Source organism: Saimiri boliviensis, chromosome 8 (genome assembly GCF_048565385.1).
Source record: "Saimiri boliviensis isolate mSaiBol1 chromosome 8, mSaiBol1.pri, whole genome shotgun sequence".
Lineage (NCBI taxonomy): Eukaryota > Metazoa > Chordata > Mammalia > Primates > Cebidae > Saimiri > Saimiri boliviensis.
Window position 1 is genome coordinate 57,772,109 of NC_133456.1, and position 26,631 is coordinate 57,798,739.

General features: G+C 38.3%; 1 protein-coding gene across 3 annotated transcripts in view; it reads right to left on the reverse strand.

The window, feature by feature from the left end:
- The window catches only part of SUCLG2 (succinate-CoA ligase GDP-forming subunit beta), a 298,209-nt gene that overhangs the window by 230,010 nt on the left and 41,568 nt on the right, over positions 1-26,631 (reverse strand). For all 3 annotated transcript variants that reach the window (XM_074404527.1, XM_074404526.1, XM_074404528.1), the window contains exon 2: positions 12,233-12,374. In XM_074404527.1, coding sequence (XP_074260628.1) covers positions 12,233-12,374 — 142 coding nt within the window. The remainder of the gene's footprint in view (positions 1-12,232; positions 12,375-26,631) is intronic.

A 26,631-nucleotide genomic window follows, 5' to 3' on the forward strand; every position in this document is an offset into this window, starting at 1 on the left:
AGGAGCACCCAGGTGGGAGTCTACCCCATCTAGGGAGTTTTAAATTGACCTTCAGGAGAAAGAGGGTGTAAAGAAATGGATCAGAGTCCTAAGTGAAGGTGAGCAACCTCATGAATGCGGATCTGATGCTGGAGGCCCTGGTCCCTGGACTTTGGGCTTGGAAGCAAAGGCCAATGACTGTTTCTCTATCACTCTGAGAGGCTCCATTGTGCCTGCGCCTCTTAGATGATTCTTTTATAAACTATGGATTAGGGCCAGGCGCAGTGGCTTGTGCCTGTCTTCCCAACACTTTGGGAGCCCAAGGCGGGCAGATCACAAGGTCAGGAGTTTGAGACCAGCGTGGCCAACATGGTGAAACCCCATCTCTATTAAAAATACAAAAATTAGCCAGGCATGATTGTAATCCCAGCTACTCGAGAGGCTTAGGCAGGAGAATCACTTGAACCTGGGAGGTGGAGGTTGCAGTGAGCCAAGATCATGCCATTGCACTGTAGCCTGGGCGACAAGAGCAAGACTCTGTCTCAAAACTAAATAAATAAATAAACAAAATAAACCATGGATTAGGACAATGGCATATCTCAGAAAAGGCACATGAGGACTCAGTGAGATAAGGCAGGATAAACACTTAACAGTGTTTATTATAGATACACCGAGTTTTCAAAACATTTTTGCCATTGTATTTTCTACCACCTAGGACATGAACCAGATTAAATATTTGATGACAGCACAAGTAAATGAAAGGCTAAGATTTTGTTTAAACAAGCTGTTTGTCTTAAAAAGGAAAAGAATTACGTAAAGGTAAAACAAGATGAATGTGTCTTCTAAGACATCAGGATGGCAGATCTGAACATTCTAGTCATGAGAAAATCATTTCATTTTGTAAATGTGCCATTGGCATTCTGCTGTATACATCAGTCTCATAGGTTTGGTTGATGAACATCTAACCTCCTTAGTTTGATGGAACTCTGAGTGAGTTCCCACAAGTTTCCTGAGCTAAAAGGCAAGGAGTGGTTTAGTTTACTTAAAGTAGTACCCCTTGAGGATTCTATAGACATAGAATCTATCTCAGAAAGCAGCCGTCTACACCTTCACTCTATCTTATCCTCAACACAAGTAACTAGCTTTACACACCAACAGTAAGATGACCACAGTTATTACTTCTCTGTTTAAAGTTAGAATAGCCAATTTCTTGCTAATCATTTTGAAAGATAATTTTCATGAGAACCAAGGAGAAAGAAAGAAAGTTAAGGCCATGGTTTCTATTCTGGGTCAGAAAAAAACTCTGTTCATTAAATGCATTAGATTTAACAATGAGTCAGAAAGGAAAAGTAATTTTCACCTCTTCCACGAAGGCTTCCCTGACCACCCAGCATCTACAATGGAATAGGCATCCCTTTTCCCAGTGTGTCCATGATATGGAACACACTATTTACCACAACGGCAAAAAGCACATCATCTACTGATGTTTCCTATGAGCCAGACACTGTTAAGGCCTAGATCACTCCTCCCACCAAACCGATGAGCAGACACTACTGACATCTCCTATTTCACAGAGAGAAAACGGAGCCTTTGAGAAGTTACAACACAGCTAACAAGGGGTAGCACTATGCTTCAAACTGAGTCAGTCTCTTCCACAGCCCACCTTCTTAAACACTCCCACAGTGCCTTCTCAAAGACATCACTGAAGAGGTGTTGGTTAAGCTGAGCCACAGCAAATGGGAGATCGTGACAATCATAACGATCCTCACTACCCATTACTGGAAACTTTACGGTATGCAACTCTGCAAAACCTTATACACAGCATGATCTTATGTCACTCTCTTGGCTCTCCTAGGAAGCATTATTACTAAGCCCATTTTATACATGAAGAAACTGAAGATTCTAGGAGCCAAGTAACTTGCCTACGGTTGTGCAGCTATCATGGAGCAAATGGAGGATTTGAATTCAAGAGAACTCCAGAGTCATCTTCACCATGTTAGAAGGTGCACTATCGAAGAAAGAATATGGACGACGCCAAGGATGTGCCACACACTTGGAAACAGGCACAAAGAGAGGACAATGAGGGAAAGGCAGACTGTGAGTGCATCATGCACAAGTGACTTTGTATGCCACAGTGAGTTAAAACTGAATCCACTAAACAAGGAACAGTAGTAAGAAATTCTGAGCAAGAGTATCTCAAAGGGATCCAGGTTTTCTCAGGTTTATGATGCTAAAGGACAGGTTATTTATAAAGAAAACATATATTTATGTGAAGTTGTTTTTCAGCGCTACATCTAGCACCTTGAAGACTCTGGGAACAGTTTGATTTTTGCATATCAAATACTTTTAGCACTGTTATGTTTCCCCTGTTATCCACATCCCATCTGTTTCCTCTTCCTCACACTGAAGGGACTGGTATATTTGCTCAAATAAAAGCCTGATGACAAAAAAAAAAAATTCTAATACTTGACTCACATTTAGTTTGAGAGAAATAACAGATTCCCAAATCTCTTAGCTTGTCCCATGTTGAATGAAAGAAAAAAATTACATAATTAAGGTAGTTTGTTTACTTACCCAATTTTCATCCTAAGGTAGATCAAGTAACATAACTCGTTCAAACCTTTTCAACTCACTGCCTGACTTTTTTGTCTGTAAGCTAGAATACTCAAGTGGAGCCTTCGTACTATTTATGAACATCTGTTAAACATTGCCAATGCCTGTTAACCACCTTGGGGAATAGCGTAGCATCTTAAAAGAATAATTCCCTACGTAATATTTACTCTGTTAGAATGTAAAGAAAGTATGATTCTCATTTTCTTTCAAAATTATGCAACTTTTGACTTACATCTTCATCTACCAAGAAAATATCAACCAACAATATGTAAGTCATTATATATTCATTGTCAAGTCATCTGACAAGTTGTATAAAAAACATAGCTTCACACATGGGTGTTATTGCAAAAGTTCAAAAAATTTTTATTTTTATTTGCTGTTGATGTATTTAATAGCTGTTATTATATTTCCTTTACGATGGCTCAAAACACTGGCTCAGTTCAATCCAAAAAAGAAGAAAGAAAAAAAGAAAGAGAACTTGTTGAGTGCCTCATTTGTGTGAAGCATGTGTTTTATTTATCTTTGTTGCTATCTAGATCATTCCTTGAAGTATGTATTATTGGTCCCTATTTTATAGTCAAGTAAACTGTGGTTTAAGTAATCAGTCAAAGTAGAGCTGTGATGAGTGCTCTGTTCTGACTGCACAGCCCATGTTTCTTCTAAGCCTTGAAGCAAAGAGACAAACTTTCTCAAGATTCTAAACACTACTTTTGGAAGAGACTGCTACATGATCACCAAACCCATTTCTTCTTTTTCCTAAGCATAGATTGAAACTGTATTTCCCAGCCACCCTTGAAGTTGTTTGAGATCATGCGATCACTTTTCGCTGAAGTGATGTAGTCCATGCAAATTTCGAGATCCAGGCCTCCATGGTTTTTTTGCGTTTTGAGTGGCTGGAATGGACATACTTTCCAGGTCATCTCTGGGAGCCATGTGTGGAAGACGGCAGAGTGAAACAACAAAAGAAGCCTGGGATCCTGCAGCAGACCAAGAACATCATGCTAGATTTTTCTGAGAATAAGAAATAACTCCTTCTTGCACCACGCTACTAAGAATACGGCAGTCTATGTGCTTCAGAAGCTAGCATTGCTAATACAGCAATGCCAATACAGAGAAAAACAATCCAAAAATAACCACAAGAGGAAATAACACAGTCTATCTACAGATTATCATAAAAGCCTTAAAATATTCTCAAAAAAAGTATTTAATATTTAATGTTCATTTTATAATACAGAATTTTAAAACAAAATTAAAAAAAAAAAAACCTTTACACTTAGTACCCTCCCAAATTTATAAATAAGCTCATTCTCTCTTAATTATGTCATATAAATACGTACATAGAAATTAATATTGCTGAATGAATGCATGAATAAGAAAAATGAAGAAAATATTAACACAAGTTTCCTCAGTAATGAGATTAGAAGAGATATTTTACTTCTTTGTACTTTTCTGTATTTTCCATTATCAAAATAATGAGCATATTCATTTGATAATCAGAAGAGATTTGTCTATGTTTAAGATTTCTTTAAAAAGGGCAATCCACCCAGACAAAGAGATCACAGGATCAAGGTTCTATGTCATTTACCCTAGGTAAAGTTTTCCTGCATTTACAGCCCATGAGGTACCCTCCGAACATTCAGAACTGCCAAACTTTACACTAGGGTGAGCCAAAGACCCTGAGGGAAAAATGTTTCACATGAAAGGCATGGAAAATGAGACCACATGCCAACATAACTTCTTTGCTCATTCTCAGTGAGGTAGCTTCAAAAAGACAAGTCAGCCAGGCCTATAATCCCAGCAATTTGGGAGGCCAAGGCAGGAGAATTGTTTGAGGCCAGGAGTTCGAGACCAGACTGGCCAACATGGCAAAATCCCATGTCTGCTAAAAACATAAAAATTAGCTGGGCATTAATGCACACCAGTAATCTCAGACATACAGGAGGCTGAAGCATGAGAATCACCTGAACCCAGAAGGCAGAGGTTGCCATGAGCCAAGATCGCACCCCCCACTCCAGCCTCGGTGACAGAGCAGAACTGTGTCTGAAAAAATAATTTAAAATAAATAAATAAATAAAAATTTAAAAAAAAAACACAAGATAATATATAATCCTATTAATGGCACACAGAAAAGACAGAAAGTAAAATTATGTTAGTTACTGTGGATACACAATCATGGACATACAGAGATCTGGTGATATTCAGTACCAGTCCTTAAAGGAAAATCTCTTTGGTTTAAGTGAAGATTCCAGGAGGTAATATTTGTGAAATGCTCAGCACAATACCAAGCACATGATAAAGGCCCAAAGCTTAAATGCCACCACTATTATTTTTACTGGTTAAAATGTAAGAAGAATTAATCCTTGCTTTAGTAGACTGTTAAAATGGAAGTTAAGGCACTGAGTTTCAAAGTACTGTTCTCATTTGTTTCTAAGGAAACTGAAAGGAAGCTACATGTACACTCCCGTAAAGCCTGCCTGCCCACAACCCGCCTTGATCTCGCCCTTCACTCTGCAGGTCTCCTACTGCTTCTACTCAGTGAATACCACAAGACAATTAGGGAGAAGATATTCCAGCACAGAGAAATTCTAAGGAAATGACCAGAGAAGACCATTTATATTTGCAGACTTAGGAAGAAGAAAAAAGAACATTTTATAAAAGGGGGTTATCTTTGCAAAAATACGTACAGTAGAAACTGTCATTAAAAGCTGCAACTTGTTGAATGGGATCCTCTTTATAAATAGAGTTAGGGAAAACCATTAATTTCAATTCAGGTACTCCTTTAACGAGCATTTGCAACTGACCATGAGCAAGTGAACATTTCCTGAATGACGATATTTACTTGTGAGCACCTACTGCCTCTTAGGACCTATGAGAAGCACTCTACTGGATGAGTCAGGGTACTTCAGCAAGCAACAGAAATTAACTCTAGCTGAAATAACCATGAACTAAATTACAAAAAAAAGATATTTGGAGGCTCACATAATCACCAGGAAGACAGGAGAATCAGACTTTAAAAATGGGAAGGAAAGAAAGAGGCCAACAGCAGCAGGCACTCAAGCAAATCACACCCCAGGAACCATCTATCTGTTAAGGACACAAGTGTTATTCCTAGAAAGCAGATACCTCTTCAATATCTAGATGGACCACCATGCCACTACCCTAGGAGGATCTTTATATTATTGACTCCAAATTCAAAATAATGGGCAGCTGATATGTTGGTAAAATGAAAACTTCACAAAAATCAGTGTTATCCTTCTCTGTCATTGAAAGACAAAAATGACCACCATCTCAACAAAAAGGATATGAAGACCTTCTTTGCAGCATCCTAACCATATGTGATAATGGCAAAGCCACAACAATGAAGGAGACTTGCAACAATTTAATTGCCTATGGCAGGCATCCCCAAACTATGGGCCGCGGGCTGCATGCGGCCCCCTGAGGCCATTTATCCGGCCCCCCGCCGTACTTCAGGAAGGGGCACCTCTTTCATTGGTGGTCAGTGAGAGGAGCACAGTATGTGGCGGCCCTCCAACGGTCTGAGGGATAGTGAACTGGCCCCCTGTGTAAAAAGTTTGGGGACGCCTGGCCTATGCGATTAATAGCACATGTCAATCAGTAGTCAATGCAGCAGTTCTCTTTTTACATAAAATACAATTCCTTAATGGTGTAAGTAATTCGCCAGGCTTTAGGACGTGATTATATAAAACAAAAAGAGTAAGTTATCATATTGACGAATGGAAACATGTTGTAGCTGAAAGCAATCCAAAGCTAGCCAAGTTCAATAAAAGCTCCTTATCTCCATTTTAGGATGCATGTCATTAGCTCTGAGAAGATTAATTTCTCCATTCATAGTTCAATTTTCTTTCCTGACAAAAAAATAAACTGTTAGTTTTTGAAATGCAGTTTTCCTGCTTAATCAAATAATAAGAGTCCCATGTCAACATGCATGGAATAATTAATAAATTGTGGAGATTCTAAAAACTGAAAGATAGTGGTCCTAGGTAAGTTTCACCTAAGTTTATATACAAATACTTTTTTAAGACAGGCCTTTTCAGTTATATGAGAGACACAATCCTTAATTCACTTTCAAAGGGAAGTGAAAAGGTAACATAAAGATCAGTCATTTACACAGTAGGTATTTTGTAATGATCTGTTGATTGCCTTCACTAATTTAATCCATATGAGACGAAAAGTACTTAATAAGTACTTTTAAAATGTACTTAATAAGTCTCCTAAGAAAATCGTATGCAAGGTAAACAACTCCTCCTTTAAAGCATGATTTTTAAAAGGTGGCTCTGATACATGGCTGCAGAAATGAATATTATTCACATATTAAAAACTTAATTCAAATGAAGTTTGCACTCTAAGACATAAATCCATTTCCTATGTAAGAAAATGAGGACCTCACTCAATATCTTATCATTATGAAGTGTTTCAAGAACAAAATATTTGCATTACCCATTTTAAACACATGTTCAAATTAACAAGCTTTCCATAACTACATAGCAAAAGGTTCTATTTGCCCAAAGAGATAAAACCAAAGGAATCATTAAGAAAATATCTGCAGACTACACAGTTTCTATATATTGCTCCTCAGAACCTGCCACATCTCGTTTTAATCCAATCTTCTAATTTTATTAATATGCATTTTCCATCTTTAAAATGCTTATCCACACATAAATATCTCCCAAGAACATCATCATCAAGTTAGCAAAAAGGAAAATGCCAGGGGAGATTAAATCTAATCTGACTGGATTAAAATCCCATCATCTTTGTCAATTAGCTTTACAATCCTGGCATGTTTTTTAACTTTATCTTGCCTGTTTCCTGACTTGTAAAATGACATAAGCAATGACTGAATTTGGCAACCAACTGAATATGATAGACATGAGAGGCATTAACAATGATGCAGAGCTATTTTAGCTGGGTAAATAGAGTGGCGAAAAGAGGAAGAGGTCTGGAGGAACCAAAGGATGACAAATTCCATTTGGGCCAGGTGTGCCAAAGACACCCACAAGCAGGTGGTCAACGAACAACTAGGAATGCAGGTTAAGGCACAAAAAAAAAAAGAGAGATGTGTGAGACAATCTGCAGAGAGGTCACCTTGGAAATCACAAATAAGATAAACATCACATTTATTTTCAAAATAATTTATAAAATGTCATTTCAAAACACATCAAAATAGGAATGAAGTAGAAAGGTAAGCAAATACATTTCAGTTATTTATAAATCTTTCTAATTAAAATATAAACTCTCCTAACACATGATGAACAGAATAGTGATTATCATGTCTCTGATCTCTCTGTGAATTAGAATCACAACAGTAGGGAAACACCTGGAATTTGCTGCCATTGATGACGATGATGACAGCAATAAAATCTTATATAGCACTTCCTGCACATTAGACACATTATCATTCTATGCAATTTGCTCTCATAATATCTTAATTGTAAGGTGAAGGTCCCATTTTTTCAGGACAATCAGGAAGATGTGTGCATAATCCAGTTTTAATCTTAATCTCAAATTTATTTGCTAAAACTCCAAATGTGCTGTTGGTTCTGTCAATCTTGTGACAAGAATGCAAATACTCTGAAGTTTTCCCAGATTCTTCTTGCTTTGTTCTCTCCAGGCAATCTCAGTGATGTGCACACAATTTTTGTATTTATGATTAACTCATTTCACTTTTAACCAACTAGAACTGGTACCGTATCCTCTTCTAATGCTATAAATCTCGCCTTAGATCAAAACTATTCAACAACAGAAATCAGATGAGACCTTCCTTCTACCAAAACTACTCACTGAGTACAGGAAGGATTATTCATTCATTCACCAAATAAGGGGCTTGAATTTTCCAAATTCCTTTTTAGCTCTAGATAGGATCACAGGGAGGCCCTCTGTTGGCCACACCATCTTAAGGAGCATCAAAGATATGCACAGGTAAAAGCCTGTATGAACACACTCCTACGCACACACACAACCACGCATTGTTCTCCATTCCTTTATCCAGTTTAATTTTGTCAATCCTTTTATCATTCTCAACCCTTTATCCAATTTGTATTTCTTGAAAATATAGCTGAAGAATTAAAATTAGCTTTCAAAAAAAGCTTTATTCATTAATTTTCTTTTACTTAAAATCACTTGTCTTTTTACCCTTCCTTTTCCCAGCCCCAGCATGTCAACGCAACATTGCTCATTCCTACAGAGCAGAAATTCTATTAAAAGCATGATACAGCCAAGTGTAATGGCTCTCAACTATAATCACAGCAATTTGAGAGGCTGAGGCAGGAGGATTGCTTGAACCTGGTAGGCGTAGGTTGCAGTGAGCTCAGATCATGCCACTGCACTCCAGCCTGAACAAGAGAGACTCCATCTCAAAAACAAACAAAAAAGAAGGAAAAAATAAATATAAATAAAAATAAAAAGCATGGTATACAATCACCAAACACAATACAATGGCTAAACAAATAGTCATTAAAAAAACCCATAAGAAGTCAATTAATTCACTAAGTGCATATCTCCATCAGGAATATCTCAAAGATATTACGTGTTATACCTAAGAGGGGTCAGGGGAGTAATGAGCTGGCTTCCAGAATTCTCTTTTTTAAAAAAAGCTTAGTTATACCTGTAATGCTAGTGCTTCACTATATTTTAGAAAATAATGGGGAAATGAAGATCAAAGACCAACTTGAACTTCACATTTCTTTGCTGTCTCTTCCCAATCCCCAAAACCACAAGAGTATAAAACAAAAATGATCCTTTCTTACAAAAAGGCTGGAATACAGTACTAACCTTTACTGAGTCTATTATCACAGTTCATTGAGGAGCTCTCCTCCAGGTTTAGATCTAATTTTACCGGGATTTTTTTCACTGTAAAAACCAATCCTGATAGTTTTTAAAAATGAAACCAACTTTCATTTCTTAAAATATAAGTCACTCTAACTTTCTACATTTAACATCTGAAAGTTACAAATTAATTTCTTTCTAGAATGTAAATTCTATGAAGAAAAGGGTTTAACTGGCTTCCACAACTATGTCCACAGTGCCTAGTACATGGCTGATCCTCGATAAATATTTGTTCCATAAAAGAATACATATATATTTCAACTAACATAACATAGAAAGGGTCTAGTGTATTAGCATCTGGGAGAACTTTAAAAAGGAGATCAAAGAACAACAATTACTAGCTAAAGTCCCTGAGCACTTACTCTTAAAAAGCACAGAAAATTAGAAAATTGAAATTTGGAGAGTGCCTCTACCTTACACTCTCAACCTTTGCTTGGGACCTGGTCAAGACTGAGTAGCAGACGCACTATTCTTTATTTTTAGTGGGAAACAACTGCATTCCCAAGGCTGAAGAATGCACATGCAAATTCTTCTAGTGTCCAAATCTGCACTGTCCCAGATGGTAGTGACTAGCCACATGAGTCTCTTGAGCACCTAAAATCTTACTAGTCTGAAATGAGATGTGCTGGAAGTGTAGAATTCCAACCAGGTTTCTGAAGATCAGGACAAAAAAATGAACACAAAATATCCCATTGATAACTTTTTATATTAATTACAAGTTGAAATGGTGTTTTAGATATATTGGAGGAGGCAGAATATATTCGTAACATTAATTTTGCCCATTTTTTTTTCCATTTTATTAATGTCACTGTTAGAAAACTTCAAAATACTTAAGTGCCTCACATTATACTCCTACTAGACAGTGGCAATCCTGACTGAAAACTAGAGAATCTGTATGCTACCAGCAGGGATACTCACTGAAAGCCAGACAGCAGGACCTCATTCCTGCTATCTAAATCTATAAATAGAAAAATTAGCTAAATGTTCTACCACACAACAATCTCACTTTCATATGCTTTGGGTGTGTCCCCACCCAAATCTCACCTTAAATTGTAATACTCCCCACATGTCAAGGGTGGCGCCAGGTGGAGATAAATGAATCATGGGGGCAGTTTTCCCCGTAGTGTTCTAACAGTAATGATTAAGTCTCACGAGATCTAATGGTTTTATAAATGGGAGGTACGCTGCACAATTTCTCTTGCCTGCCACCATATAAGACATCCTTTTGCTCTTTTTTTGGTCTTCTACTATGATTGTGAGGTCTCCCCAGCCATGTGGAACTGTGAGTCCACTAAATCTCTTTCCTTTATAAATTACCCAGTCTCAGGTATGTCTTTATTAGCAGCAGAACAGACTAATACATTCTTAATGACTCGTAATAGCATTAGGAAATAAGTGCTATTAGCTCTGACCTACAAAGAAACTAAGCCAAGGATGAAGAAGGTACATCTGCAAAACTACTAAGCTGGTAAAAGGGAGGGCAAAACACTGAAGAAAAGTCAGCTTGACTTTAAAGTCATGCTCTTGCCTCTGGTCTCCTCCAGTCACTCAGAGGGTGCTCTCCCCATGTTCTAAGGGACTTAAAGAAGGGTGCCAACAACAACTGACTCATCCTGCAATGGCTTCTCAAGCCCTTCAGCCATGTTTCTCACAGCCACTAACCCACAGCTGAGAGAACTGGGTGAAACAGCAACTGGAATCTCTGAAAAATTACCATGGAGCAACATCTCATGTGCTGCTATCTCAGGTAAAAGAATAGTTTCCTAAACTGACGTTTTTTACTTTTTTAAATTGCTGTTATCATCTCCTTTGTTAATGTTGATCACCATTTCCTTTTTATGTCATCAAATATTGTTGAAGGCTTCCATCCATTCCCTCCACACATTATTGAACCATGTTCCATTGTTGCACGATTCTTCAAAAAGAGCTGGGATGAAAACACTGTCATGCTCATACTGTTAGAATTTCTAAGGATACACCCTCCCTGAGGGATACTAAAAAGAAAAGAAAATTGTTTGTTGTTCTAAGTTGTTGTTGTTGTTTAGAGAGATAGGGTCTCACTTTGTTGCCTAGGCTAGAGCGTATTAGTGTGATCATAACCCACTGCAATCTTGAATTCCTGGGCTCAAGGGATCCTCCTGCCTAAACCTCCAGAGTAGCTAGGACTACAGGCACCTATCACCATACTGGACTAATTTTTGTAGTTTTTGTATAAACGGGTCCTGCTATGTTGTCCAAGCTGGTACCAAACTCCTGGCCTCAAGTGATCCTCCCTCCTCAGCCTCTCAAAGTACTGAAATTATAGTCATAAGTCACCCCACAGAGCCTGTTCTAAGGTTTTTAACACTTAGGCCAAGTGCCTCGAGTGAGTGATCCTGGCAGAAGTGAAGACACAAAGATAACTGTGAATCTCATGCAGCATGGGTCAGGCAGGGCCCAGTCTAGAGGAAACCGCTAGGTGTGTCAGGGAAGGAAGACTCTATTCTTCTACACACAGGCCATCACACTGAAGGTTGTCCTGTGATTCCACCTCTCCTCGCAGGTCAGCAGGAATGAAGACTCACAGGGACAAAGCTCTGAGAGCAGACTCCTGCCCTCATCTTGCAGCCACCATGTGATTCCCACATACTTGCACACATGTACACAAGGCAGTCCAGATTTCTGCAATTCTAAGCTCTCCCCTGTATCTGTCCCTCTCAGTTTAACCCACAACAAAAAAAATTAACTAGTGAGAAACCATTATCTGTGAATTTACTGATTTGGGCAAGTTTATTTCACCCATTATGAATCAGCTTACTTAGTCTCTTAGCAGCCTCGAGAGCTTCATTCGCAGTGTCTGCCACAAAGAATCTTTGAACTCTCACTCCATTGTCAGACATCAGTTTCTTGCTCTGGTATTCCTGCAGGTTCAGCCATCTTCTGGAAGTTAACTGAACTGCCTACAGAAATTGAAGGAGAGAGGTAAGAACACTCATTAATAGCAAGAAAAATAAAAGTCAACCTACATGGCCAGTCTTAGAGGTACTGTCGACTGGCAATCAGCAACCCAGAGTTGGGAGATGCAAAAGAAAAACAAAATCCACATAAATTCATGCTTAATTATTTTCTAACAAAAACTAGTTAAGAACAACTATGCACAAATGATTGCAGGTTTTTTAAAAATGCTGAAAACTGAGTGAGATCTGTGGTCTAATTAACAGTAATATACAAATATCAATTTCCTGGTTTTGATATTGTACCATAACTACACAAGGTGTCAGCATTAGGGGAAGCTGGATGAAGGGTACATGGGACTGTTATACTATTTTTGCAACTTCCTGTGAGTCTGTAAGTATTTCAAAAGAAGTTATTTTAAAAACTGTTAAGAACTCTATTATATGGATATGGTTTCCCACCTCTCACCCCAAATAAACGAAGACCGTAGCATTATTTTAATAACTGTATATACATTGTTAATCATTGTAAGGTTTTTCAGGAAATTTGTTTAAACACTCTGAAGTCACTGGGCCACAGACTAATTCATTTCTTTACCATAGTTTATAACAGTATCTAGGTAGTATCATTATGTGTTCAATGAGATTATCTCTTTCATGCACTGAGGTTGAGTGCAATAACCTGAAAGATTCATCATTAATTAAACTAGTTCCTAAACTACAACTTGTGTACTAAAGGAATTTTGCTTAAGTTTCAAGTAGAAGTGGTTTTTCAATATGTGCCATATGTTTTTATCTGTGTTAAAAGGACATAGTCAAAGGGCATAATAACATGAACAAATAAATTCTTTCTTTACATTTTATCCAATAATATCAACAGCATTCCCTACCAAATCCATAAACCCCAAGGGAAAAAAAATAAACAGGAAAAATGAATATACTTAATGTAAGCTCCTTTCCATCCATGAGTCATAGGCAAAGGAAACTACTTGCAAGAGGTAGCACGACAATATCGTTAATGCACAAACCAAAAACTCAATCACACAACTGGATCACAAGACTGGTAGTACATGGACATCACCTGATACAATCCCTATTGGCTTCTGTCCATGGCTTTGGTGGATGTCCAAGGCAGGGTCACACGAACCATAAAGGTGAGGTCCACAGGGCTTTATCACATGGAGCCATTACCTTTCAGGACATCTACTATGTCCTTAAAATGTCATTTTCTTCTGGTATCCTCAAGCTATGCTGTACTCATGGAGCTCTTTTGAAATAGGGTGATTTAAAGCTCTAAACCCCCACAAGTAGACTGTGTTCCACTAAAGGGTACAAAGTGTGCCTTAAACTTCTCTGTATCTCTGTGAAGAATGTGACAGAGCTTGACATATGAAAGGCACCCAAAAAATACCACTTAGATGGCCAAATGAATCAACCCTGCCTTTTGTCTCCTGATACAGATAATTTTTCATTCCCAGAAACTGGCCACCTCTAAAAATAAAAAAGTACATGTTAGTCCTTAAGACCTGAAATAAACATAATATACACACTGGTAAAAAATTTAAATTTCAACATGATCAAGCCTAAAGATAGCTCTCTGTTCTGTCCTTGTAGCTGCTGATAATGATGGTTTGGTTTGGTTTTGTTTTTAATATTGAAGTTGCCTATACTTCTTTAGAAATAAATAAAACTGGGGTAAAAAGTAAATTGCCAGACAAGCAATGCTCACACCATTTACTGTATAGTTTTTAAAATACATGATTTATTAATCTTACTTTTCAAGTCTTGATGAAACATCAGTGATTTGAAAAAGACAAAATTCTATAAATTAACACACATAGGTTTTATAGTCTTAATAGTGTGTCATATAACATATAAAGAAAAATACCAGTTTAAGACATTCAGCAAAAAAGCCCCTTAGTGAAAGAAAACATTAAACATTAGCTATGTGCTATTATCTAGGACACTTTTAAAAGGCAAATGGAACAATCGATAGATTATGTCTATGTAGAGGTACCAATTTAAGGCCATTAACCAAAGAAGAAAAAAATACAGTTTGAAAAGAGCATTTGAGGGAGACTAAAAACAGCCACGATGTGGTTGTGGTCAATTCCTTTTCATCAGAACACTCGCCTTATTAATTTCAGATATGTTAATGCAATCTGCTGAAAACTAATTGCAATTGATCCAGAGGCCAGCTTCATAGACATATAATACATATTGACTGTTTCTACAACGACTCAAATGAAAGCCAGCTTAAAGTCTGTTGCTCTTAAATTGAAAACCAGGACAGTGAGCATAGTCCCAAAACCACTGCTGACACCGGGCTATCATTCCACAGAGGAATTCTTTTACGGAACAATCACCTATTTTTGTTAATCCAAAACGTGAAAGACTTGAGTCCCTGACTGGTTCTAAAACTTCAAGACAACTCTACTCGTTAAGAATTTGTAGCTGGGTGTGGGCAGGCACAGTGGCTCACACCTCTAATCCCAACATCTTGGGAGGCTGAGGCAGGAAGACTGTTTGAGCCCACTAGTTCAAGACTAGCCTGGGCAATATAGTCAGACCCTGCCTCTACAGAAAGTAAAAACATCACCTGGGTGTGGTGGTGCATGCCCATAGTCCCAGCTAATTGGGTGGCTGAGGCTGGAGGATAACTTGAGTCTAGAAGGCCAAGGCTGCAGAGAGCTATGATTGTGCCACTGCACTCCAGCCTGGGTGACGGAGTGAAACCAAGTCTCAAAAAAAAATAAAAAACTGTGATAAATCTACAGAAGAATAATTTATGTTTACTTCTGCATTTTCAGTTGTTAAAAGGGTAAGGACAAATTTGCTATGTGAATGGATGGTAGAAAATATGCTGGAAAACGTAATATAATCTGCTAAATAGTAATAATAGTTCTATCTACTATTAATTGAGCAATTATGAGCTAGGCATTATATTAAATATTCATGTTTCATGGTTAAAACATTCAGGAAATGTCAAGTATTATAATCTCTCTCTGTAGCTGTTATTAGTGCAAATCAAGAAATATTCCTAGTCTTCTTCTAGGCACTTCCTTATTTCAGCTGAAGTTAGGTGATGCTATATCTACTACCTAAGTTAGCATCAGATCCCCCAGGTTAGAGGATCAGTCCCACAGGACTATACCCACTTCAGATGCCAGGCACAAGCCCCAGATCATTTTACCTATGCTTCTGACCAACCAGCTATCAATTAAGAGTTCCAAAAACCCTCTCCTCGGGTTTAATTAATTTTATAGGATGGCTAACAGGGCTCACAAACACACTTCTGACACTTACCAGTTCTTTATAAAAGATATGACAAAAAACACTGATGAACAGCCAGATGGAAGAAGTGTACATAACAGAGTGTGTCCATGGAGCTTCCATGCCCTCTCTAGGTATACCACCTTCCAGATACCAGCATATCTTTGACAACCTGGAAGCTCTCCAAACCTTGTACTGTTAAGGTTTTATGGTTTTACTACATAGGCATGATTGATTATCTCTTTAGCCACTGGCAATTAACTCAACTTTCAGTCCCTCTCTCCCCCAGAGACTGAGAGGATGGAGCCGAAAGTCCCAAACCTCTAATTATGCCTTGGGCTTTCCGGTGACTAGTCACAATCCTGAAGCTACCTAGGTGACTCCAACCACTAGTCATCTCATTAAGGTACAAAAGACACTCATCACTTCAGATATCCCAAAGGGCTTAGGAACTGTGTGCCAGGAAACAGGGGTAGAGACCAAATATGTATTTTTTAAATTACATCACAGTATCATATCAATCAACTAGTTCTAGCCAGTAAGTTCTGAGTACATATGTTGTGTGACACATTCAGGCCAACAATTAATTGCCATCCCTCCCACCCCCTCCAAGTTTACCCTCTCTTGATATGGGGAATGGCAACATTCAAAATGGAAGCTTGTTTATCAGCCAGGGCCCAGAGTAAGGATGGACATATACCAAGTGACTTAACATAAATGTGTAGTGAAAAATACACCTTTGTAGATTTTGGCCACTGAAAATCTGAAGGTTATTTGTCACAGCTGCACAACCTTTTTGCCCAATTGACTTTACTGACCAATAAAGCCATATTACAAATTAGGAAACTCAAGCTGAACTTGCCAAAGATCACAGGTTACTGTGGAACAGTAAAGCTTCTCTGATCAATTGAGTAACACTGTTGGTTCCTGGTGTTTGTACTCTGGCCCCAGAGGCTCTGTGGTGATACACACTGAGATGAGAGGTAAGTAAAATAGTGTCCCTTTCCTCAAAAGTCTACCAGGAGTAGGACTTTCATGAAATACTGATAGAGTACATGTAAGGTAAAATGTAACTACTCCAGGCTTTGGAGGGAGGGAGGGAGGGAGGGAAGGAGGGAAGGAGGTGGAGATGTGAGTAGGTGATGTCCTAAGATGCGCTAGAATGGTGGAAGTTTATTTCAACTCCTAGGAAGACCTATCTGTTACAAGCTTAGAATAACATCTTTGCGGCAGGAGACATGAAAAATCTCTCAGAGAATCCATGGATTCTAGAATGCATGGAATGGAATGGAGTATAAAGATCATCTGCCCCAGTGTCTTCAACTGTTTCTGCCTGTCATTTGCCAACCTGCCCTCATAACCATTCCCCTCAATTTGAGGCTCTTCTGCCTCAATTTGAGACTCTGTTCAGAGACTCAACAGTAGAGGGAGACGCCAGGCTTTGTTGTCCTCTGTGGGTGAAATGGCCTAGGGATCACATAGTAAGCTACGGCCCTGATGAAAGCTAGACTAATTCCCAACTTCTTTCCTTCTTTCATATGGATTCTGGCAAAGCGACTGTCTTAGGAATAGCATCATGTTCTCAAATAGCTGGAGCAGGTGGGCACCTAGGTTTTGTTACCTTTGGACTTGTACAATATCCTTGCCATTACTCCCTTCCTTCTTGTGTTTCTTTGATAGAGCAAGCACTTCTAAGCCTGGAGGGGAAGTGGAAAAAAATAAAAGAAAAGCAGGATATGAAGATTTAAGGGCCTATGGGAACAAGGGAACAGAAGCAGAAGAAAAATAATGAAAAATGAGGAGGAGGACAAAGAGAACCAGGAGATAACAAGACAATGGCTAAGTGGGCAAAAATTTACATAAAAACTCCCAGCACAAAACTAGACAGCTACACAGAAAACGACATGCCCAAGAAACCATTCTTCACCCCATGGTTTCAAACTTAAAACCAGGTGTAGAAACAACTGAAATAACACCTAGGGTGGGGAGGTGGGGGAATCAATATATTATATCAAAAGAAATGCCCCTGAGCTGGGCACCCCTGCAAGGGAGAATCATCTACCCACTGGCTCCGCACTTGCTCCATCCTTCCTTCTTCAGCCTGACTTTGCACAGTAGTGCTGCTCACTGGGGAAGGCAGCATAAAGCAGTATTAGAAAAAGCCCAGGATTTACTAGTCATCAAGAAAACAGAAATTCAAACAAAACAGAAGAAGCCATTTTGCCAAAAGGAATGAAAACATGAAGATGCCACTGAACACACACACACACATGCACACACATACGCACACAAAGATTTGATACTATTGTTGAAGGTCTGGTGAATGTACTTTCTTAGATATTACCCTTACAATAGAACACTAGTGTAAAACACTTCAAAAACATTTTGACAGTGTTTATGAAACCTAAAGCACTCACATCCTCTGACCTAAAAAGTCTACTTCCTGGGTATCTATCCTAGCTAAACATGTACCAGAGATACATGCACGGATCTTCTCTGTACAAACAAAACCTTTTGTTTGTACATAACAAAAGGGTAAGACTGGAAATGATCCAAATGCCCATCAAATAGGAGACTGGCAAAACAAACTATAATATATTCTGACTGTGTGAAGTATTTAAAATATCTATGGCAACCCAGTATCACCAAGTAACCATGTGTAACCCTACATTTCTCAGTTCTCTTGTAGCTAGTATGCCAAAACTTTAAAAAGACCATGTGCAACCCTCCAGAGCCCTATTTGTTGGCTACAAAGACCTGCAAGCCATGTGTGGAGATGGTGGAGTCACAGGGGAGATTAGGCTAGATTACAAGAGTTACAACATGGAGGATGTCACCTGACACACGTTTGAATGACTGAGAAATAAACGTTTGACGTGTTAACCACTGAGATCTTAGGAATAATGCATGACAACATCATTGACTAATCCAGCCTATTAAGTCTGAACACAGTAACACTGATTATTCTAAAAGGCGCAAAATTAAAAGAAACCAGCAAGTTGCAGAACAATATATAGAGCAGAACATACTTCAGACACACATGTTCACACATGATGCAATAATCTGTATCTTCTAAGGATAGATACATGCCTAAGTGAATGTATAGGAAAAGGTCCAGATAATGTTCACCAAGCTATTGCTAGTAAATTCGGGAAGGGCAGACCAAGAAATTTTAATCTAATCTACAATTTTAAAAAAATTTTTTAATAAGTTCATTTATTATTTATGCCATAAATAGCAATCTACTTAAAAACAACATTGATAGAAAGAAATAAAAGCCAGGCCTTAACACAATGGTGTAGCCTTAAGTCTGTATTAACTTGTCTGCAAAGCCAAGGGCTTGCCCCTTACTTAAATGTAGCAGGGTTCTTTAAATGCGGTATGTAATTCGAGGTGGGTGAGCAAAAGCCACATTTTCTGTTATAAAGAACTACCACCTCTAATATAAAGTCCTGCTGTTAGATATGAAGAGGCTCTTAAACCTCATTTAGAGCTCTCAACAGCAATGACGACAGTGGAATACAAACAAGGAATTAGCTGTATACTCAGAGGAAAATATATTTCCCTCTCATTACAGGCATGGCAAGGAAGGCAGATGCTTGGTGGGCTGTGGCAAGTCAAAAGTTAGTATGTGTTTGTTATATTTTAGTTTTGCCAGTGTTGTTCAGTATGCAAATAAGCACCAATAAATCTACCTTAGTCATGTTACCTAGGAAATATGAGGCCTCAAATAAACGTGTTGGTGCAAATGAAAAGACAGATATAACTCCATGTTTCTCAATATAAGTATCATAAAATAAAAGGCCTGCTTTCTTAAAACAGGCTCTGATGAAGAAGGCACTTTAACTGTGCCATCCTATAAAAGAGATTAAGTGGAATCCTGTTTGTAAGAGGAAAAATAACAATACCAATAATGCTGTTCTGTTCCAGCCTTAATATGTTGACACCAGTATGTCAACTTCTCTTTCAGCATGAAAACATGCTATAGAAATAGATAACGAAAAGCAACCATTGTGATTAGAAGCCTAAGCCTATGGAAAGAAAAAAAATAATAATGTCAGATGTAGAAAAAAGGGTAGAACTGTGGGTACCGACACTTATTTTTTTTTTTTTCCATGTTCAGGCTAAAGCGCAGTCTTCACTCAGAGTCACATTTGAAAACAGAACGTCGCTTTTGTCTAGCACTGCAATACTGACCACTCTTCATGTAGGTGCTCCCTGTTTTGTACAATGTAAGGAAACTAATTAACCAGTGAATTGGCGCCCTGTGGCTGAGTTCTTAAACTCTAGAAGGGGTACAAAGAGATCTTACCTACCCTATGGATGGCAGAAATGGCAGCTAAAATGAGTTTCATTTCCTCATTTATGAAATAGAGGATACTAAAGACCCATCTTCAAAGGCTGTTGTAAAGATTACATGAGTTAATATATGCAAATAAACTGGAACAGTGCCCATAAGTACGCAAAAAGAGTTAGCTATTATTATTTAGTGCAGAAATAAAAAAGAGGAGGAAAAGTGTAAAAAGTAGATATCTGGCAATCATTAACGATAAAAATAGTAGGTGATCATATGAATGATTTTGTTTTAATAGTGCCCACTGAGCCCTGCTCATTGTTTTAAATACATTTGGGAAGAAATTTTCAACTCTAATCATGGAATTTCTATACTTGAATCACTCAACAATCACAGAAAGAGACAGAACAGTAATTTGCAATAGGAAGAACTAGAAAAATCTCACATTCAGTAAGCATCTTAAAATGTGCTACTTAGTGTAAGTAAAATTACATTTCATCTCATCTGAACTAGGTTATCCCCATCTTACAGAAGAAGTCTGAAGGTGAGAGAGGTTAGTTAAGTAGCTTGTCTAAGGCCACTCAGCTGATTAAGAGAGAGCCAAGATTTGAACCCAACTCTCCTGTCTAAAAAAACCCATGAGCTTTCTATTATTACTTCTGATTTTTTTCTCTTTTTAGTCAGTCTGTAAATCCTGTGTCAACTAAAAACTACTTGGAACCACCACAGAGAAAAACTATACTGCCACTCCTGACCTAAAATTACTGTTTTCCATTTTAAAGTATGAATAATGAAGCTGCTCACAAACTGGAAATGGTAATAATGATGATAGGGTACCTGAAAAGCCAGTGTTGATGGGATGTAAAATCTAATTAGAGTAGATAGCTAGAAAAGAAAAGTACTTTAAAGTTCCCACATCAAGAGAAAGAACACTTAAGTTATTCTTCATAGGACATCAGACTAGGATCAGACCAGCCACCTGAGGCCATTTTTGTTCCATTGACAATGCATCTCTGATAGCACCACATCTCTTATCTAATGCCCCCAGCAGTAAGGCAAGCAGCATCAGTTTAAAATAATAATAATAAAATTATCTATACTTTAATTAAAAAAATATATAGTTGAGCTTTCAGATTATCCAGAAACTGGATCATAGCAGATTGCTATTTTAGAATTCATTCTTCTTAGACTGCATTGGCAAAGCCTTATGTTGTTAAACCAAATCAAATACTAGTGGACATTTCTGAGTCTCATAAAGTTCCAGAAACTGAGTTATTCCACTTGGCAAGCATTCCCTCGTGAAATTCTCCAAAGAAATATACCAGAAGAAGCCCATTTTACAGATGAGCAAATGAAGGCTCAGAGTAGTAAGTGCCTGCTTAGAGTGACACAGCTGGTTACAGCCAAAGCCGTATTTCAAATACAGGTTATGTCTGACTGAGGAACCTATGCCCTTTAATGAGGCAATGCTGGTGTATTGTCTCCCAGTGCACAAACATGGGCGCTGAGGCTTGAAGTCAGCTGGGGTAGGAGAAGAAACAGGAGGCTCTGGTTTATAGATTTCACTGCAGGAAAGTATAGGGCTGTACCGAATATGAGGTTCAGTGGGAAAATGGGAAGTTGTTGGAAGATGGAAAACAGAGGTTGCTGGACAGCTTTCACTACCTCAAAAGAATTAAGATTCGCAAAGATACTACTGCCTTGTTCTTTTTATCGTAGGTTCAGCAGAAAAGCAGTATATATTTTAAGGAGCAAAGAAATGTACAACACTTTGCAGTAAGGACAAATGCCCAAAGGAGGGTTTGCTGCATAACTCTATACTGCTGCTCTGCAAGCAGCAAGAAAGAAAGAGAAGGAAAAAAAAAAAAAACGTAGATAAACATTAGCATATTAGCACAACAGCAGAAACAAATGTATAAAGGGCTCTAAAAATACCCAGCATCCTTTCAGAATGCCTGTCTGTTCCCTCCTGGAGAGGATGCTAGCTCAATCATGTTGCAGAAGAAAATCACCTGAATTTTACCTTGCGAAGAGAAGTGGGCAAGATTTATTTATATATAAAGAAAACAAATTAAGGTGATATAAACATATACTGGCATTTAACTCCAACCAAGGAAACTGGCAGAACCCATACTTTGTTCATTCATTTAACAATTTTCCGCTGTATCCATAATGTGGTCACTGCGTTTGACATCCAAGATCTAGCAGTAATCAGCACAGACAACATCTTTGTGGTCACCAAGCTTTTGCCCTAGGCAGACAGGCAGGGAAGAAAGACATGAACACGTAAATAAAGAGTGTAATTACAGAGTAAGAAGTGCTATAAGGGAAATGAAAGACACATGATGAGGCTGGGCACAGTGGCTCATGCCTGTAATCCCAGCACTTTGGGAGGCCAAGGCAGGTGGATGGCCTTAGGTCAGGAGTTTGAGACCATCCTGGACAACATGGTGAGACCCTGTCTCTACTAAAAATACAAACATTAGCTGTTTGGTGGCAGGTGTCTTTAATCCCAGCTACTCGGGAGGCTGAGGCAGGAGAATCGCTTGAACCCAGGAAGCGGAGGTTGCCATCAAACAAGATTGCACTACTATGCTCCAGCCTGGGAAACAGAGGGAGACTCTGTCTCAGCAGGAAAAAAAAAGAAAGACACATGATGAGCTGTACAGGCCAATTTTAGAGTGAGTGGTCACCTTTGAAGAAATGACATCTGTGCAGAACCTGGAAACAGAAAAGAGGTATGCCTGTGAAGGAACGAAGGCGAAGCACAGCAGGCTGAGGCCAGCATGTTCCAAGGCTCTGAGGCAGGAAAGGGGTTGGTATGGCAAGAATGAGGAAGTGTCGTGACAGAGGAGCACAAAAATGCCAGCAGAGACTAGACAATGCGGGTGCTGGTAAAGTAAATCCACAGTTCAGACTTCCTTCACTCAGTTTTAAACAGGGAAGTGACATCAAATTCAGATATTAAAAAAATCACTTTTTTCTGTTTAGAGAATAAAACCAATTGGGAGAGAGCTGCATTAAACCAGATTAAGGTTAGCAAACTTTTTCTATAAAGAGCCAGATAGTAAATATTTTAGGCTTTGAGGCCAGTTAGACAACTATTCAACTCTGCCTTTGTAGTGCAAACTAGCCATAGATCATATGTAAATTAATGGACAAGGCTGTGTTCCAATAAATGTTTGTTTGGCTAGCAGGCCAGTATGCTGATCCCTCAACTATAGAGAAGGGCAGCAGAGGTGGGGACAGAAAGAAAAGAGGAGATTCTGGATAAAGTTTGGGGATGAGGTAAAGCTTACATGTGGATTAGATGTGGGTTTAAGGAAAAAGAAATCTATTATTAGACACACATACATTTTGCAATATTAGTTGATAGGCACGTAGTAAATTGGATGTACTTGCTAGTCATAAAAAAGACATTTCTTTAAAAACAATCTTAATCTCAAATCTTTTGCCCAAACTGGCCTGCTATGGTTTGAGTTTTTCTCCCCTCCAAAACTCATATTGGCACTTAGTCTCCAATGTGGCGGTAGTGAGAGGTGGGATCTATACGAGGTGATTGGGTCATGGGAGCTCTGCCCTCATGAATGGACCAATCCATTGAAGGATTAATGAATTAATGAGTTAATGGGTTATCAGAGGAGTGAAACTGGTGGCTTTCTAAGAAGAGAGATCAGAGCTAGTACTCTCAGCCCCTCACCATGCATCCCCTGGGGACTATGCAGAAGAGTTCTCACCAGCAAGAAGGCCCTCAGGAGATACAGCCCCTTGACCTTGGACTCCTCAGGCTCCATAACTGTAAGAAATAAATTCCTTTTCTTTATAAATTACCTAGTTTCAGGTTGTCTCTTATAAGCAACAGAAAAGGAACTAAGACATGGTCTTTGTATTACATTTAATTATTGACATTTCTGTACATCATTCCACCACATCAGAGCTGCTGGGCCTTTGATCTTATAACTTTCTTCCATTATTTAATATCAACCTCAGCAGGCAACAGGCTGCAGGAGCTCTATCTACTACTGTGGCCCATCTGAGATTCTCTCCTAGGAGAGAACACAAGACCTCCCCTGATTAAAGATATGCTACATAGAAATAACAAAAACAAAAGACATTAATGCTAATGATTAATAAGATGTGGCTATTCAATGGAATATCATACAGTGGTTCAAAGGAATTAACCAACTCTTGAAATATGTCAATGCAAATATATTTACATGGAAAAACAAGAGAGGGGAAAAACTAGCAAGTGGTGGAAAAAGAGGAACACGTAAGAGTATTTATGCACACTTAAATAGAAAATAATAATAGTAAACAATCTTAGGAAGATACATAAATGGATATATCAAAACCGTCTGGAAGGTGACATGCCAAGTTTAGGACACTGACTATGTTAAAGGGTCAGAAGAGATTATGAATTTTCAGGTAAGATAAAAACAGACTTCAATTTTATTGCTTATACTTTACGTCTTTTAAGATGATTTAAGCAAATCTGAGAAAATAGTATTCTTCATCCTGTACCCACAAATGACTGTGATATTAATCTCTATACTCTGTTTTTTCCTGAATAAAAATTTAACTACTTAATGCAGTTAATTTAATAACTACATTTAATTCCCCAAAGATGGATTAACAAATGAAAGAAGACAGCTAGAAAAAGAAAAAAATTTCTAATTACATTTAATAAAATTATTTTCTAATTACTTTGAAAAGATTAATAAGATCTGAAGGAAACCTGAGATTATGACAGGCCTAAAGTCCATGTGTAACTTTGGACACGAGTAACTGAGGCCTGAAGTTACAAGAGTAACTGACAGTCCCTGAAGAGGCCAGCATTAAGCGCCCATCCCTGTGCTTAGGCACTGCCTTTGCAGCCTGTCAAGACAATATCTCAGTAGAACAGATGAGCTCATGGAACAAGGGGAGGATATTTGTGCCAAGTAGCTTAGTCTTATGTCAGGCTCACGTTCATAAATATTGAGTGCTCACTTCTGGCATAAAGAACTCTAGAAGTTATTTCCTGAAAATTAGGTTACTGCTACATCTCATTTAAATATATATATATATATTTACATGCATGTATGTGTGTATACATGTCATTCCCTCCACCTGCTCGGCTGAGTCTCTGTGGTAGCAAAAGCGGGTTTGTGTTCCAAGAATCATCTTCATGTGAAGTGTTCATTTGAAAACAAATTTAAAAGAGTACAATACTAGGCCATGGGATCATTCCTTAAATTTTCAAAAAGGGAAAAAATATTTTTCTGGGGCCATTAATTACTTGTTAAAACCCACCCAACCATTTCACACACTTAAGACATGCCATCAGAGCGGATCCTTTACAATACTCAGAGAAGGGAAAGTACTAAATATTTTTATTCGATCATGTTGCCCAAACACATCACCCGTGTGAGAGGAACAATAGCAGGGTTTTTCAAGATCTCCACCTCAAATGAGCTTGCACAGTGAGCAGGTAAAGCAAAGCTATTAGCAAAACACAAGCTTCCAGGGTGGCTGGGATAATGTACATGAAGGTGCTTTGTAAACCCTAAAGAGCCTACATGCATGTTCACCGTCACCATTACCATGGGTCAAGCATGTCATCTCAGTGCATCAGACTTGCCTCCCTCACAGGGCCCTGCTACCGTCCTCTGCACCCAGCAGTTACCAATTTGTTAGCTCTCCTTAAATTACTCCCTAAAGTCCTTTCCAATAAATCCACATGAAAGCTTGCAAGGGACAGACTTTATTTCAATCAACCCAGTCCTGCTTCTTCTAATGATCTAATAGTGCTTAACAGTTTAGGATACATTTGAGTTTAATGGGATTTACCTGATAGCAATAGACTTCTCATCACTTCTTTACAGCGGCAGTTTTGAGTGACCTGGCTAACTCAATCTCACAAGATCGCCTGTCACAATGGCATGCCAAAGAAATAACTTGTAGAGTAGGAAATGAGTGACCTTTGCTGGGGAAATTCCTGAGATCATCTCTCTGACATTTTGAATGTTCTCTGTGCAGAATGATAATTGGTGTCTGTGAGGTCTGAAGTCCACTATTTGTGTTTAGAAAGACATTTCACTCTTGTTGATGAATAAAATACTGCTGCCATGAAAAACTAGATCTTAGACAATTTTCAAGAAAAATACAACCTTGCAGAGAGCACCCTTTCTTTCTCAATTTCATTGTCAAAATCTCCATTTATAGGAGAAGTGATAATTTTCATGATTAAATTCCACTGCCCTCCCCAATATTCCATATAAAATGCCCTAGTTAAGAATATGAAAAACACATGCCAAATTTTTCCATCTATGTTACTCATCTCTTCTCTTACAGTAATTTGAGTTTCTTTAGCCAGGGAGGGGGAGAAGGTAAATCACCCAAATATTACCTTTATCTATAAGAATAATCCATAGAAGTTAAATTCAAGGTAAGCGTACAGAAAACTAGAATCGTGAAAAGGAAACTTCAAAACAATCCCGGAAAAAAAAAATTCTGCACCCAAGTCCAGAATGCATGACAGTCAAATGAGCCTGCTACGCTGTCCAGGAAATGTGTGAAATACATATTGTCATTCATTTGAAAAGTCCGCTGTGATGGCAGAGAACTCAGAAAAGCATACACACAAAAAAGACCCTTGAAAAATATACAATCTGACACAGTATCTAAGCAGCAAAGGAAACAATATCCTAAACATAC